General features: G+C 37.4%; 1 protein-coding gene across 1 annotated transcript in view; it reads left to right on the forward strand.

The window, feature by feature from the left end:
* The window catches only part of ARHGAP42 (Rho GTPase activating protein 42), a 262991-nt gene extending 249561 nt beyond the window's left edge, over positions 1 to 13430 (forward strand). The window contains exons 23-24 of the mRNA XM_005614996.4: positions 7598 to 7677; positions 8060 to 13430. Coding sequence (XP_005615053.1) covers positions 7598 to 7677; positions 8060 to 8148 — 169 coding nt within the window. The 3' untranslated portion in view covers positions 8149 to 13430. The remainder of the gene's footprint in view (positions 1 to 7597; positions 7678 to 8059) is intronic.
* Positions 13431 to 17381: the final 3951 nt, after the last annotated feature.

Consider the following 17381-nt stretch of genomic DNA (forward strand, 5'->3'; position numbering starts at 1 on the left):
CAGTGGCTCAGCGGTAATGTTCACACATTAGCTCCTCAGTGGCCCGGGGTTCGCCCGTTCGGTTCCCGGGTGCAGACACGGTACGGGTTGGCACTCCATGCTGTGGTAGGCGTCCCACATAGAAAGTAGAGGAAGATGGGCATGGACGTTAGGTCAGGGCCAGTCTTCCTCAGCAAAAAGAGGAGGATTGGCAGCAGTTAGCTCAAGGCTAATCTTCCTCAAAAAAAAAAAAAAGAAGATTCCTGAGTTTTGCCACAGACTCTGTAAACCAGAATATCTGAGACTGGGGCCTGGAGGATATGCATTTTTGACAACCTCCTCAAGTGATTCTTATGTACCAAAAAAAAAAGGTTGAGAACCACTGGAATAGAGAAAAATGCCATATTACCTAGCATAGCTCTAAGCAGGCATTGGTCATTAACTATTGTTTTCCTTAACCTGTAAAGTGTCTTCAAGAGCCAAATGTCACTTGACTCTGTCTCACCATTACAAAGGGATGTGGAAAACAGTACCCTTAAAGCTTTCACCTCCGTCAGCTATCCTCGGACAGAGGGGAAGATCCACTTTATTTTTAAAAAAATTTTTAATGTATTTTTTTTATTGCAGTAACGTTGGTTTATTACATTATATAAATTTTGGGTGTACATCATTATATTTCAATTTCTGTGTAGATTACCTCATGTTCAACACCCAGACTGATTACCATCCATCACCACACAAATGTTCCTAGTCCCCCCTTTCACCCTCCTCCCTCCCCACTTCCCCTCTGGTCACCACCAATCCAATCTCTGTTTCTGTGTGTTTGTCGTTGTTTTTACCTTCTACTTATGAGTGAAATCATATGGTATTTGATTTTCTCCCTCTGACTTATTTTACTTAGCATAATACCCTCCAGGACCATCCATGTTGTCACAAATGGCCAGATTTCATGCTTTTTTATGGCTGAGTAGTATTCCATTGTGTACATATGCCACATCTACTTTACCCATTTGTCCCTTGATGGGCACCTAGGTTGCTTCCAAGTCTTGGCTATTGTGCATAATGCTGCAGTCAACATAGAGGTGCATGTATCTTTACATGTTCATGTTTTCATGTTCGTTGGATAAATACCCAGCAGTGGAATGGAATAACTAGATTGTATAGTAGTTCTCTTCTTAATTTTTTGAGGATTCTGCATACTGTTTTCCATAGTGGCTGCACCAGTTTGCACTCCACCAGTAGTATATGAGAGTTCTCTTCTCTCCACATCCTTTCCAACACTTATTATTTCCTGTCTTGTTAATTCTAGCCATCCTGATGGACGTGAGGTGATCTCTCATTGTGGTTTTGATTTGCATTTCCCTGATAGTGATGTTGAACATCTTTTCATATGCCTCTTGACCATCGGTATATCTTCTTTGGAGAAATGTCTGTTCAGATCTTTTGTTGTTAGTTTTATTGTTGTTGAGATGTATAAGTTCTTTATATATTTTGGATATTAACCCCTTATCAGATTTATGGTTTGCAAATATCTTCTCCCAATTGTTAGGTTGTCTTTTCATTTTGTTGATGGTTTCCTTTGCTGTGCAGAGCTTTTTAGTTTGATGTAGTCCCGTTTGTTTATTTTTTCTATTTTTCCCTTGCCGGGTCAGGCATGGTACTTGAAAATATGCTGCTAAGACTGATGTCAAAGAGCATGCTGCCTGTGTTTTCTTCTAGAAGTTTCATGGTTTCAGGTCTTACATTCAAGTCTTTAATCCATTTTGAATTAATTTTAATGGCCTGCTTTCATTCTTTTGCATGTCATTGTCCAGTTCTCCCAACACCATTTGTTGAAGAGATTTTCCTTTATCCATTGTATGTTCTTAGCTCCCTTGTTGAAAATTAGCTGTCCATAGATGTGTGGATTTATTTCCCTGGGCTCTCGATTCTGTTCCATTGATCTGTGGGTCTGATTTTGTGCCAGTACCATGCTGTTTTGATTACTATAGCTTTGTAGCATATCTTGAAATCAGGAAGTGTGATACATCCTGCTTTGTTCTCTTTTCTTAGGATTCCTTTGGCTATTCGAGTCTCTTGTTGTTCCATATAAATTTTAGGATTCTTTGTTCTATCTGTGAAAAATGTCATTGGAAATTTGATAGGGATTGTGTTTAATCTGTAGATTGCTTTAGGAAGTATGGACATTTTAACTATGTTAATTCTTCCAATCCAAGAGCACAGAATATCTTTCCATTTCTTTGTGTCTTCTATTTCTTTCAACAGTGTTTTATAGTTTTTAGAGTACAGATCTTTCACCTCTTTAGTTAAATTTATTCCTAGGTATTTTATTCTTTTTGTTGCAATTAGAAGATCCACTTTAAACTAGTATAATGTAGGCAAGCTATACATTTATCTTCTGAAGGTTGAATTGAAAATTACGCACTTGAGAATTAATTGAGAGTTGAACGCTTGGCTCATTATAAGCAATCATATATTTCTCTTATCATAATTTAAAACCAATATTTTGGATATAATTACAAAGCACCAAAACAAAGCTCAACTAAGTCGCCTTGTCCAGTGAGTTTGACTTTTTAGAAGGCTGAAAGTCACTGGTTCAGAGCACAGTGACACATGTAAGACACATGAAAGATAAAGTGCTATAACATGTAAGAATGACAAAAGCCACAATTTTTTAAAAATAACTTAATATTTTCTTCTTTTAGAGAATGTAGAGAATACTAACTAAAGAAGTGAATAAAAATCACCTCTAATTTCATCACCTGAAGATAACCACTATTAACATTTTGTGCACAGCCATCTAATCTCGTCTGTGACAGTGGTTCTCAAGCTTTTTGATCTCAGAACACCTTTATACACTTTAAAAAAAATCATTGAGGACTTCCAAAGAGCTTTTGTTTATGTGGGCTATCTCTGTTGATATTTACTGTATTAGAGATTTAAACCAAAAAATACTAGAAATTAAAAAAAAAATGTTTATAAATTTATTTAAAATAAGAATAAGCTCATGCAACTAAGGTGATAATAGCAACATTTTTGTGAGAAGACACAGTTTTAATTATTCACTGTTATTAACAGTCAACAATTATCAATAAGAGAAGTGACTTTTCTTGGCGATATTATCTTAAGAGACTTTATAGATGATATTCCAATGGAGTCACCAGAAATGCACTAGACCAATCAGGAGATGTAGAGTCTAGCCTGACTCTGCCATAAGATTAATTTCTCTTGGCCTTCATTTCTACATATAGAAGATGGATCAAGGAAATATTGAAGTTTCCTTGAAAAATCCAAACTCATTATATGACCCAAGTCACCTGGATGGTCACAAGTCCTCCAGCATTTGGGGTTCACCCTTTACTGTCAAATGGCTTATGTGCCTTCCCCGAGTCTTAACAGGGAGTAGCCTCCCCACCTCTTCCCTCTTCCAAAGACCATATTTCTAATGTGTTTAAAATAATGAGAGTTGGTTTGCATCTACCCCTAAGCCCAGCCACTTGGAAGCTTGCTCTTCTGTTGTTGCCATACACTTCACATGCTGCAGTCAGCTTCCATCCCTTAATGATGGTAACTGCCGAGAGCTCTGGAACTGATACCTCTCTTCCCTATCCCACCGAAGCACCATTAATACAAAAACATTTTTTAAAAAGCCCATTATATATTAGCGTAAATAACATAAATTTTATGAAAAATATTTCCTAAAACAAAAAGAATTGCATTGTTTGACATTTTTGCAGATCTCTTTCATATCTGACATAACAGGAAATAAATAGATCCTTTTACACATTCCATTAGCTATCAGAGCAGTGTCCTCTCGGGCTCCCACCTACCCCTCCATCCAGGTTCCCTGTGACTGTACTTTGAGAACCATCCCTCTGTGATAAACACAGAAAAGTAACTTTGAAGGTGGTGGTCACTGTTTTATTCCTACCATAGTGCTCAACATAGAGTAGATGCTTAACAAAATTGTTGGGTAAATGGATAAAATACACATTTTTAACCTAAAAAGACTGGTTTCTTTCACTTCGTTTTCAATGGAGTTGCAGTGTATGTGCTTTTGACGGAAGCAGCTTTAACTCTACAAGTTGCCATGGGAGTTTTTTAGCATTGAGGCATCCAGTACTCACTCAGACATCCAAGCCAGAAACAGCCAGTATCCTACTGATGACAAAAACCTAAGAAAGGAACATGTGACTCATTTTAAAAAATCTCCAGCCAGTGACCAAGAAGCAAATGTAGTGTTTATTGCAAATTGTCATGGGCAATTTAGGGGTCTTGCCAACGACAAATTTTTCTGTTAGGGTTTTGCCTTGTTTGCTAACGCTGTTTCATGTCTTGAGTTCTTCTACAGCATTATTTGTAGTAGCTGCCTAATACTTCATTGGATTGGTGTATTTTATTAAATCCTCTACTGATAAACACTTAGATTGTTTTGATTTTATTTTTGTTTTCGGCTTTTCTATATGTTACTTCTTTGGCCTCTGTTTAACTATATCTGTGTGCATTCCTACTCCCTTCACAAGTGAAATTCGCAGCATACAAAATGTGTGGGGCTGGATGTGTCAGTGTGTGTCAGTGTGTCATTGTTAAGTGGCCCTCTAGAAAACATTGTATCGATTTTGATGGTACATTTTTTACTTTGCTTGTGATTAAGATAAGCATTGTGACGCTTGCACACTGACCCTATCAAACCTTTCTAAGTCTACTCATCAGCATCAGACAGTGTTTAGATTTAGGAATGGGGCTTGTGAACAGATCATATTCTAGATGATAGGGGAAGAAATGGCTTTCAGGACGGTAACGGTCATTACTTTACTGTCCCATGCAATAAGAAGCAGGATTTTCAAAATCCTTTTCAAAGGATATTAGAGTCTTCTGAAGAGAGACTCAATAGGTGATAGTGTTATTTTCACATCTTCTTCAATACACCAAGGCAGTCAAAGAAGAAGCATTAGCACCTGGAGAGAATTTCACTGTCACAGAGTCTACATTAAATCATCAAAGCTCTCTGCTGAGTTCACACCTCTAGTTGCAGATCTCAGCAAAAGAAAATTATGCCTGTCTAGTCATATGCACAGATAATTGAAAAGTCATGACAGGTATTATTTTGTTCTGTGTATTTTTGACACATTTAACAATATCTATTTATTTAGTGATATAATTGTTCTGCATGCCTCTCCCCACCATCCAATGCCATAAAATACTATAAGGAGAACATTCGTGTCTGAAATATTAGCAAGAATAGTTTGGTTGCATTTCAAAGTGTAATTTCAAAAATTACATCATTGCAAGGTAATTATTATATTTTAATTACTTCTCTAACTCTGTAAATTGTTTCTTTATAGATCTCTTAATTTGTTTTAAAGATTCAAAACAATAAGATAATATTATCAGAGGAAACTGTTGCTGTTAGAAAATTTGATTCTTTGAAAAATCTTTACATATTAGAGAAATGCTCTGCAACCTTCAATTATGTCAGATCATATATCAGATCAAATTATATCAAATTATGTCAGATCAAATGATTATACTTGACTAGATTTTTAGGAAAAACTAATATTTTTTCTATTTAAGATTACCATAGTCTGATTTTTACAAGTCTTCATAACTTGGTAGTATCCTCTCCCCCTACCCGCTACCCATGTCATCTAACACACCCAAGTGCCTGCATTTGTGTGCACGTGTGCGCACACACACACACGCACATGGCTCTTCTTTAATGTAAAGTTCTGTCCTTTTCTGGGTACCTCCACTTCCTTAATTCTTCCTCAGACCACGTTTCATTGGGAAGTGGTGTTGGTGGGCTAGTAGTCATTTCTAAACCTGCCTGCTACAGGCTCTTCTAGCAAACTGTCTGAAAGTACAGCCTGGGACTCACCTCCTAAGAAACAGACTCTGGGAACAAGGGCCATAATTTTCCTCTGTAAGCTTTGCAATCTTCAGATAACTGTTAGGTTTAAATGACCTAGCTTCATTCTGCAAATGACCTAGCCTCATTCTGCAAGTGCAGAGATAAGACCCAGAGCCTACCTCTGACAGGGAATTGAAATCATAATGAAACACTGCTGCTTTGAGAGAGCTGCAGATGGCACATACTGCTGGTATTTACTAGGACATCAGGAAGGAAAAACAAGGTGCCTTGAATCTTTAACAGGACTCATTGTATAGGAAAAGAGCCTAGAGCATCTTCCCTTTTTTTTGCTCACTTATTCAGCAAATATTTATTGAGTTACTACTAAGCATCAGGCATTGTTCATGGAGGTTACATTCTTATTGGGGGAGAAGATAACAGAAATATCAACAATAACAACAGAACACCAGATATTAATACCAAGCAGACTTAAAATGGGAGGATATGAGTTGCCCGGGCAGCTGTTTTAGTGTGTGTAGTCTGGGAAGACCTGGCCTTCAGTGAAATTCAGGAAATTTAAGGTGAACTACAAGTGCATAGCCATATAAAGACGAAGAGGAAAACATCTCAAGGCGAGGCGCATCAAGCATTGAGGTGAGAATGAGTTTGGCTTGTTTGAGGAGAAAGAGGGCTAGTGTGACTGGAGTAGAGTAGGTGAGCAGAGGTGGGTACAGAAGATGGAGGAGATTCTGACAAGCACATGATCGTGCACGGTGTGGAGGCTGGAGTTGGAAACTTGTAAAATGTTACCATCATGATCATCAAAACCTTTTCAAACTGTCCTCTGGCTGCTCTCTGTAGATGGATTGCAAAGGGACGAAAGAGGAAGCCTATAGGATTTAGGAAGTTAGGAAGCCATCAGTGAGTCACACCAGAAATGACTTTGGCTTGGGCCCTGGTTATAGATTTGGGACAAGTTGCACATCTTACCAAAAAAGTAATTGGGCGTTGCCGAGTAAAGGTGACTTGACTAGTGATTTGATTGGCAGTCTCAGATGATGACTTTTCAGTGTTGGCTCAAATCTTTTTAAATAGATCTCATATAAAACTCTGAAATTCTGACCTCTCTTGAAAAACCAGAGTTTCTAGCTACATAGAGCCTGAATTCCCGTATGGGAACAGATGTTGGGAGCTTCCATTTTGGGAGATGGGTAGACTCTCTGGTTTGCAAAGCCTCCATCTGTCCGCATCATCTCCCTGACAATGAGGCTGTTGTTGGTTGCTGTTTATCAGCAACTTGTCCTGTTGTTGTTCTTGTTATCAGCCCTACTTAACTTATTTACCCTACCTTGTAGTCCTTTTTGGATCTCATCTCTGGTATTCTGAAAGTGGCAAAAAAAAAAAAAAAAAGCTTTAGGGTACCTGTGAACCTCTATATTGCTGTAAAAACAGCCTATTTAGCAGCATACTAACAAATAATAGCATTCCTTAAAACCAACTTACCCTGTTTATTATAAGCCAAGTGGTTACCCTTGGGAGCATTGCCTGGAAACGCAAGAAGGGCTTTTGGTGTGCTGTCAACATTTACTTACACAAGTATGTTCAGTTTGTGAAAAATACACTTATGCACACTTACATGTGCATTTTGTATATATTATACTCCATTTATAACTAAAAACTAATATCATTTTTTTAAGACTACTTTGAAGTATAAATGTACTCAAGTTGAGTGTTGTGAGTTTTAAAACTCGTCCTTTACTCTTTCAGCCAAGCCAAAGCCATGTACTCCTGTAAAGCAGAGCACAGCCATGAGCTCTCCTTCCCACAGGGGGCGGTATTTTCCAACGGTAAGTACACTCATTCCCTTCCCCAAGTTTATCGTTGTGGGGGATTAAGGAATAGTGTAGTGATAAGAATCTAAAGTAAAAGCCAAGAGACTCAGAATCTAGTCCAGGCCCAGTCTCTCATAACCTGCACAAGTGAACACATCAAATCCCTCTTGAGCCGAGTTTCCTCCTGTGAGAGAGAGGGGGGAGGGAGGGAAGGTGGGAAGGAGGGAGGGAGACGATTACATAAATGCAAAGGAAACTTTAAAGGTGCTGTACGTAACATTGTTTTTGACAGCTTGAGTCTACGCATGAAATCTAATGTGGATTTTTACCCATTTGCATAGATAATTATTTGAAGCTAATGTTGATTGAGTGACATTTGCTTTTTACTTTTTGCCAGTGTACCCATCAGTGGAACCAGGATGGTTGAAGGCAACTTATGAAGGCAAAACAGGACTAGTCCCAGAAAATTATGTTGTCTTCCTCTAATACTGTTTAGTGGATGGCAGTATCTTCATGGTATCCATGGTAACAAATAATAAGTGCTATGATTTTATCTGACACAGATATGGGGATCAGCCCACTAAATGAAAACAGTCAATTTCTATCAAGTTCTACACCAGCGGAACTATGGAGCTCCCTATTAATGGAAAAGAAAAAAAAAATGTTTAAATTTTTTGCCAATCCTGTTTTTATTTTTTAGCGGTTTTCTTATTTAAAAATCTTGCCTTTTTTGGGGGGGAGGGGAGGATAAGTAACTCTCCATAATGTCTCTTCCATAACAATTGTAGAATCTCAAATACTGTGTTAAGTACTATACCCCAGAAATTTGGAAACCAGAAATCTGCTAAAAGGATTTTGAAATCTATGCTTTACTGTCTGGTATTCTCTGAGAAACCTTGAAATCATTACTTAAAAATGTAATTTAAATTGTTCATTTGATATGTTTTTTTAAAAATATACTGCTTTTATATATGATTGTTTTGCTGGTCCTAAACATTTCAAGGAAATAAGTTTTTTTAACATAAGTTTATTTTTATTTGTTTACCAAGTAGATGATAATATTCAAAAGCAATAATGTATATGAGATCTGTAAATGAAACCAAATTAAGTCATACACTGATTCCACTGTAGTTGCTCCTTTCAGCATTCCAGACACCTTCCATGGGCTTCAGCAGGGATCAGCAAACTCTTTCTGTCTAAAGCCTGATAGGAAACATTTGGGGCTTTGCAGGCCCTGTGGTCTCCATCACAATACTCAACTCTGCCACTGTAGCAGAAAGCAGCCATAGACAATAAATAAACAAATGAGCGTGGCTGTACGCCAATGAAACTTTATTTATGGACCCTGAAATTTGAAAATCCTGTAATTATCATGGTCATGAACTATTATGCTTCTTTGACTTTTAAAAATTCATTTAAAAATGTAAATGTTTTTAAGCTCATGGGCTGTACAAAAACAGGCCACAGGCCAGATTGGATTCATGGGTCGTGGTTTGCTGACCCCTGGTTTAGAGAATGTGTAAACCTACTTCATAACTTTGGAATTGTTTTTGAAATTTTACTACATTAGCATATAAATATTGATAAATCATATGCACATACCCTCCTCTGGTAGCATTATAGTGGTATCACAAACGTATAATTACAATAATAGGAAAACAATGTACAAGTGCAGTATGAAGGCATACAACTTAAATTCTACTTGTAACACTGTGAAGTGTCAAAGTATTTTATCGCTATCTAATTTTGGCTTTTGAGAAATTTTTCTAAAGCCTATGCTTAGTTGAAACAAAATCTAAACATAAAGGTACAGGATTCTTAAGTTATTTTGAACCACAACGTTTGAAATTATTTCATCATCTTTAGCAGGAATAAAATCTGTACATGATTTTCTTTTATGCCACTTAATTTACAGCCTTCATTAGGAATTTCACTGAATTTATAGAGCATAGAAATAGATACCTACTTCCCATGCATATATACCATCAACGTCTGGTTATGTGTCAACCTTTATTCCTATTATTCCTATTTCAATAATTCTGCTATGTTATTTCTGTAAATATCTGCATGTGGCAAAGAGCCTTTCTTCTCAAGATTCCAAAAAGTTGGTTACCTGCCATTGATGGCCAAAGTGCTGGCCCATTTGGCCATGATATTTTACTTGTTAATTCAGAGTTCTCCACTGTATAGACACTCAGGTATTGACTGTAGGCAACTCTTTTTATGTGATATTATAATCTGTAGTCTCAATCTCTTTTACTTTAAATTAATATTTCTAGAGTTAATAGGTTAAATTATACGTGCACACATACGTACACAACTATGCCTTAGAGCATTTATGCTTTCAAAGTTAAAAATGGAATAATGGATTAGAATTTAAAAATAAAGAGGAAAACAGTAGGCAGAGTCACAACCAGAAATAAATATCAGTGCACTGAAATAAAGGAAAGGAAAATATTTAATGTTATAAGAATTAGTAATATAATGAAAAAATCTGAAAAAAGTTTGTCTTTTTCTTTTATCTCCTGCTGTTGATCTTTGTACACTATAATCAGGTGTTGCAAGAGCCTCTTGGTGTCTAGATCCTTGGTGGCCCTTAGAAATAATAGCATTGCTGACGCCCTGACTACCCTCTGCTGGAACAGAAGGTAGTCATTCCAATGTACCAGTCCCTTAGTCTATGTAACACCCTCATTTTAAGCACCCTTGCCATCATCTGGATCCTACTAGATTAGAACCTCTTAAGGCAAATTGATTTTCTTTCAAAGACCAACTTGACTCTAAAGAGAGGTTCAGAATCCTATTTCACATGCTGCTGCATAAAGAAAGTTCAACCTTCATTTTATTTTAACACAGACCAGAGTGTTCCTGTCTTTGAGTTGTCTATGAGCTAATTCCACTGATGCTCAGTGAGGAATGAAATCTTTTGCTGTAACAGACATGGGTGTGAAGCCCAGCTCTCCTTTTCCATGGTGAGGCATATCTTTTGGCAGTACTGGCTGTGGTCCCTTTTTTCAAACAAGCTACAAAAGTGCTTGCTCAAATTGTGCTTTGGTTTGAAGTTTTAATCTTACAGATTTGTGAGGATGGTCCTTTTTTCTTCATATCGATTGCATGTGTAAGCAAGTCATGGCCATATACTGGAGACAGACTAAAGCTGCTTTTCCCTAGAAATAAGTTTCCTACAGATACAATGTTTATGAGCATTGAGAAAATCAAGACATGTGCCCTAAATCACATGGAATATTAATTACACAAGAAGATAAGTAATGCCAGTCATTGGAAGAGGGTCACATTCAGAATTGTAAAAGCATTTGAATAATGAAAGCTTGGCTTTTCAGAGACAATGCAAAGATGTGTTAGAATTGCTACATCCACACCTTTGAAACACACAGCATGGGCACCCTAATCACTGCACAGAGTATAATCAGCCTGACGATGAAATTGAGAGTCTAAAAGTCAGTCAACTCATGTGCTATGTAAAAATATACCAAGTACAAAACATCTATGTATTTAATAGGTGACTCCGTTATGCCATAACTCCGCCAAGTTTATATTAACTAGTCAGTCAACTGAAGGCTTTTTCTGTTGTGTTATGTGTAAATGTCTGAAAAGTAAAATAATTCTTGGGTTCCTTTGAAGTCCATGAAGTGTGAGGAAGTGCCATTCCTGCTTGTTCGATGTGAGTGGTTTTGCTAGTTGGGTTGGCTCTCTGTGCTTTGTACTGTGAATGAGCGTAACCAGGTTTCTCAGCAATGGCTCCTTGGCTGGCTCTTTCAGGGATGGTGGAGGAAAGAAATGTACCCTATAGTCACAAACTATCCAGGTTCCCAAATAGGAAAAAATAAAGATACATTATGAATTTTATTTTATTCTTATTCTATGATGATCGGTTTTACGTATTGTGGCACACCTTCTAAAAATCTGCAACGTTGTAAGGAAAGAATCAGGCACCATAATCCTGTGAAAGTAACACCCTACTAAGCTTCTCACTCCAAGCCTCATTCTTCAGGTCTGTGTCTGATGTGAAGAGGATGTCATTCACATGGATGCTGGTGTAGACGAGTCTCTCAGAGCCTTTCTTCAAACAACTTCAGTTTGCAGTATCCCCCCCAGTTATGTATTCAGAATGCCTTAATTAGCATTTAGAACCCCAACTTGATTTAGACTTTATTGACTTAAGTTAGAGGCAGACCAATTTAGAAACCGATTTTGTTCTTTGTTTTTATAATCATGTGTAATTTGCAACTGTTACTGTGACCTGACATCACTGAGTAGGACCCCAAAATCATATCTGCTGGTAAAGAAAAAAAAGCAGAGACTTCACTATTGTCTAGAAGTTATTTTTCTCTTAACTAAAGGTTTCCCACTTAAGGTAGAAATTACTGTTTACTTCTGCCTCCTACCTTTATTGGTTACCTTACAAAATCAAAACATTTTTTACAAATGAGGTTAACCTTTCTAAATAGTCTGTATCCCACCTGTCTCCTGTTGCTTCACAGACTTAATATCAGTATTTATCAAGGAGTCTCACATCTCCTGAACTCTTTCACTGTATCCATCCTTTTGTCACCACTATCTCCCTGCTTCAAATGTACAAGTTTCCTTGGTGTCGTAACCTTGGACAAACTCAGGCTTATGAATGACGTGGACTTTTAGAGGATCAGATCAATAAGTAAGATTTTTCATTTTTTTAGGGCAGCTGCATCCACTGTTTTAAGTAAGGAATCTCAAATAAGGATGTTGACAGCACTCACAGCAAGCCATTGGGCAGAAAACTGATCTGCATATTCTAGACCAATGATTAGAAGCTGTTATATGAGTTAGGGAGCCCAACAGGTCCTCACTTCTCTCCTTGGCACTCCTGAGAGAGATGCCAAATTCAGAACTTGAACATTTCTTGGTGCTATAGGGAAAAATGAAGTCTGTGTGCTTACTGGGGAGTCCCAAAAGGCAAGGGCCATTTACAATTATTACAAACATAAATATCGTCCATCATCCAAGATGTTCAATTACAGGGCTACTGGAGGAATTTAAGTGTTGGAGGGAGGTGGGGGCCAAAGATGCCAACAGCACCTTAATTAAATGACCACTTTCTCCTCTTTGTACCATCTGCCATCTTGGCTGTGTTTCCCATGGTCTTTACCCTTCCGGGGTTGAGAACAGCCCAAGTTTGCCTTAAATCCACTCAGTCTCTTAGATTAAAAATAGGCATTGTTTTGTGTATGGCAGCACATGTTAGCCATTTTATATTTGCCTCTGTATCTTCCTCTCCCTCATTTTTACAGAGAACAATGGCTGCACATGATTTATGCTTAAAATTTGAGGTAACACCACATTGAGGGCTATGATTTCAAGAGTTTTCTCGAACTCTGAGCTGAAACCTTTACCAATGACTAGGGAGTTTGGCAAGGAAGACGACTGTTTTTTAATTCAAAATCCTATTTATATAGTTAAAATTTGAGGTACTATAGTTTATATAAAAGTTGGATATTTAGATATTATATTTCAGTACTAGGAATTTCTTTGCAGCCATTAACATGACAAATTAAGTAATATGAAAATGTCAGTAAATTATCATATTGAATTTTTTGTTTATTTTGTAGTGTTTCTGTATTTATCTGCACTTTGTGTATATATATACACACACATACATACACAGACATGTAAATAACCTCATGTTATTCCTAATCTAAATTGCCACAATATCTTTAATGTATGTTTACACTGTATTTTAAATTACTTTAAAAATAAACTATGTAAGCATATTTTAATTTAGTCTTTGTATTTGAAGATCTCCTGTGTTGAAGGACAGCTGTCATGGATTCATATGGAGAAAATCAAAAGTTTTGTGTACTGTGAATGGTCATTTTGGGTGTGGGTGAGTGGAGAAGCATAGCAGAATTGATAACCTTTTCCTGACAATTGGACCTCTTCCCAAGAAACTGGCATTTTGAAAGATCAGGAAAATGTTAATGTTGGTACCTGTTAATAATCTGCGTGTCTGCAGGAAAGGGAAGTAAATGGCCATAAACAAAACATCAAATATAACAGGTATGCAGGCTTACCTGAAGATAGAAGTTTGCAAAAGTGTACAGTGTGCTATGGAAGAAGTATCAGCATACAAATATCCCCTTGGATTTTTATTAGTTTTACTTTACTTTCTTGGTCACTGTTTAACTTCTAGCCAAAATTTTGCTTTTCTGCATCAAAAAGAGAGTTGTATATTTATTTTGTGTTGCTAAATGGATTGTTAGAGTGCAGCAAATCACCTTGCAAAAACTAAGCCTGACAGATTGATGCCAGGGCCATTGGGCGTACAACCTGATTTGCTGAAATGGATTGTAGCTGTCTTCAGTATCAGAGGAGAAGCAATAAATTCCTGACACAGACCTGTGACGATGAAAAGATTAATGTGAATAAATTCCAGTATGATTAAGCAGCAAAGGATTTTTAGGATAAGCATCAGAGATCATTGTGGATCAGCTTCTGTTTGAGAATGTTGGGTTAGAAGAAATTGACCTGGATGGAACCACTTATAACTGATATTTCGGAAATAATAAAAACTAGCTTCCAACAGCCAAAGCTGGAAGGATTTGAGCAACAAAATGAGTAATGTAGTATTGGATGATTGGATTATAACCCAAAGTATAAAATATCCATGAATCTACACTGATATAAATAAAAGACAATAAATTTTATATAAAGAAATGTAAAACAGAGAAGAGACAAATATTCTTTAGAGAAGAATTCCGAATAACAATTGAGATTGTATTATTCTTCCCTCAAGGGGGTAGAGTTTAACTCTTCCCGCTTGAGGATGGTTTAGACTTAGTGACTAACTTCCAAAAAATAGAGTAGGGAAAACTATCATAACTTTACAGACGAGAAGCCTAGCAGACACTGTCTTAACCAAGTGATAAAAGTTAGCATCTTCGGTGATATCATGTGGTTGTCTCATAACCCATAATAGGAGGTGAGGAGAAGAGCATATCACCTCTGTGGTTTTCTTTCCCAAAACCCATAACCCCAGTCTAATCATAAGAAGAAATCAGACACACCCAGATGGGGGACATTCTACAGGATAGATACTAGGCCAATACTTCTCAAGACTGTGAAGGTCATGAAACTAAAATACTGGGAAACTGTCACAGATCAGAGGAGACTTGGGAGACCAGACAACTAAATGTAGTGTGGATCCGGGAAAGGAAAGAAGACGTCAATGGAAGAACTGGTAATATCCAAATGAAGTCTAAAGTTTAGTTAATAGTGAAAAAAACTAAAATGGTAACAAAAGTAGCTACAGGATAGTGACATGAACTGGGGACACCTTATCTCCTTTTTGGAATTTAAGTTGCATTTATTCAAGACTGAAATACTTTTACTTGTTTCCCCACTAAATTGGGATCTCTGTGTGGGACATGTTGCCTGTTCATCGCTGAGTCCCAGGCGCCAGATCAGAGCTTGATACACAGAAGGGCCAGCACCTTCATTAAATGAATCAACTCATTAAGAAAGGAGCAATCATTGTAAACCCTTTTAAAATGTATAGAATGAAGTTGTATGCTTGTGTTGTTCTTTTGTGTCTGTGTCTCCTTGCCCAGGAGTAATAGAATTCATTCTTTAACATTCCTGTGAATGCATGGTTCTACCCTGGAGTTAGTTATATATTGACGGTGAAAACATACCTCCACACACGTGAGCATCATGTGTTCTTAAGGACAGAGATTAGACACAGATTCACTCTTCTCACTGCCAGACCTATAAACACTTGGCTAACTGAGCTGGATGACTTGGGGATGATGTTGAAGAAGTCAATTTTCTAAACCATTAAATGCAAAATAACCGCTATGTTAAACTTATAGTTGAATTTCTTGAGCCGAAGAAGTGTTGTTAAAGCTGAAATTTTGCACACCCAAAAAAACAAGAGGTGAAAATCTTTTCCAAGTTTCTTAGACAATGGTTTTACTATTAAAAAAAAAAAGATGTATATGAGAATATTTGAAAGATCTTTGTATAGGATACCCTTGGGAACACAAATCCCCAAAATACTGATTGAATGTTTACAAATGCTATTTCTGGGTTTTTAGGGTAAGTAACCCAAGCATGGCATGAGCAGGACTCTACTTGTTGACGGAAGTAAGTTACCTGAAACATTCTACCTCTCCAAATTGCCAGGAACCCGTCTACTGAAAGAGATTCCTAGGGTCAGCCTGGGTGAGAATAAAGGAAAATGACATGGATCTCCAATCCTCATTATGAGTTTTGAAATTCACTAAGTCACCTATCTATAGACAAGCAGATTTTTCACAAGGTGAATGAGCCATAAGTTGCTTTAGCAATTATCCAGTGCAAATGGCTTTCAAATATTTTTGGAGCAACTGAAGCAGAATTATTTCTTCAAATAAATTTTACTTGGAACCCAATATGTTAAACAAATACAAGCCAAATTGCTGGTATGTGTGCCTACATGTGGGTTAGAGAATGCCTTTGCTTCTTCCATCCCGGCCCACACCCTCTGTGGCATATGCACGGAAGCCGTAGGGCTTTTCAGAGCAAGGTTTGGAAATGACTAACTTAGTCTAAATTTCTCATTCTGCTAATTAGGGAACTGAGGGCCATATCAACGTTTTCAGCAGAATCATAGACTCCTATCATCTGTCCTCTAACCACTAACTTTTTGGATGTGTGGGGAGGGCAGTTTTCCGTATGCTTTGATCTTTGAAAAGTCTGACTTTATCTGGAAAGGATATCCTCTGATGAAGGATACCTTCCCTGCTAGGGGCACGTGGAGCAGGAAGGCAAAAGGTAAGATTCAGCCAGCCTTGGCTGTTAAAGGAGGAAGAAATTTTTTCTTTTCGGTGAGTGAAAATTTCTGAAAATAGGTAGAAAATATCTAGCCCAGTGCCTTGTACCCAGTGGATGCTACTAGGATGACAATCATTATTAAAGACTTAAAGGTTTGGTAGTTGTGCTTGCAATTTTTTGATGCAAATGGCAAAAGAACCAGTGAAACCTTAAACTGCATTAATAGAATTTAAATAGTGGCTCCCAAATATATAGTACACAGCCACAAATCTAATGTTCTCCCTTTAAGTGTCACGCAATCCTCTCTAGACACAGCTACTGCATGTCTCCTTTTTTTTTTTTTTTTTAGGGAAGAAAACTGAGACTGAAAGGTTGATTTCTTTGACTTGCCCAATGCCATGTAGTTGGTAGTGGCCAGAGCTTGGAGTCAAGCCCCAGTCTCCCGCTTTGAAACCCAGTACTCTTCACACTGAACCACCTTATTACTACACTAAGTGGAGTATGGTAAAACTCTGTATACTACCACACTTGAAAGAGGTCTTTGGCAAACTCAACTGTGTCTAGAAGAAAGATCTAGATGGTGAGGAGGAGACTAGAAGTCCTCTCCTGTCAAAAGTGTTTTATACCAAAGTGTTGCTAATCCAAGTGTGACTTTCGGACCACCGAAGAGCTATTTAGAAATGCAGAATCTCAGACCTTCTGAGTCAGAATCTGCATTTTAACGAGATCCCCAAATGATTTTATCAATGAGATTTGAGAAGCACAGGTTTAGTGGAACTTTGAATGAGGCCTTTGGGGATATCTGAGGGCAAGAAAAAGACTGGACTTAATGTTATCTTATCCTTTTTTTTTTCTTTTTAAAAAAATTTTTTAATTGCAGTAACATTGGATTATAACATTATATAGCTTTC

The sequence above is a fragment of the Equus caballus genome, chromosome 7 (genome assembly GCF_041296265.1).
Source record: "Equus caballus isolate H_3958 breed thoroughbred chromosome 7, TB-T2T, whole genome shotgun sequence".
NCBI classification, from domain to species: Eukaryota; Metazoa; Chordata; class Mammalia; order Perissodactyla; family Equidae; genus Equus; species Equus caballus.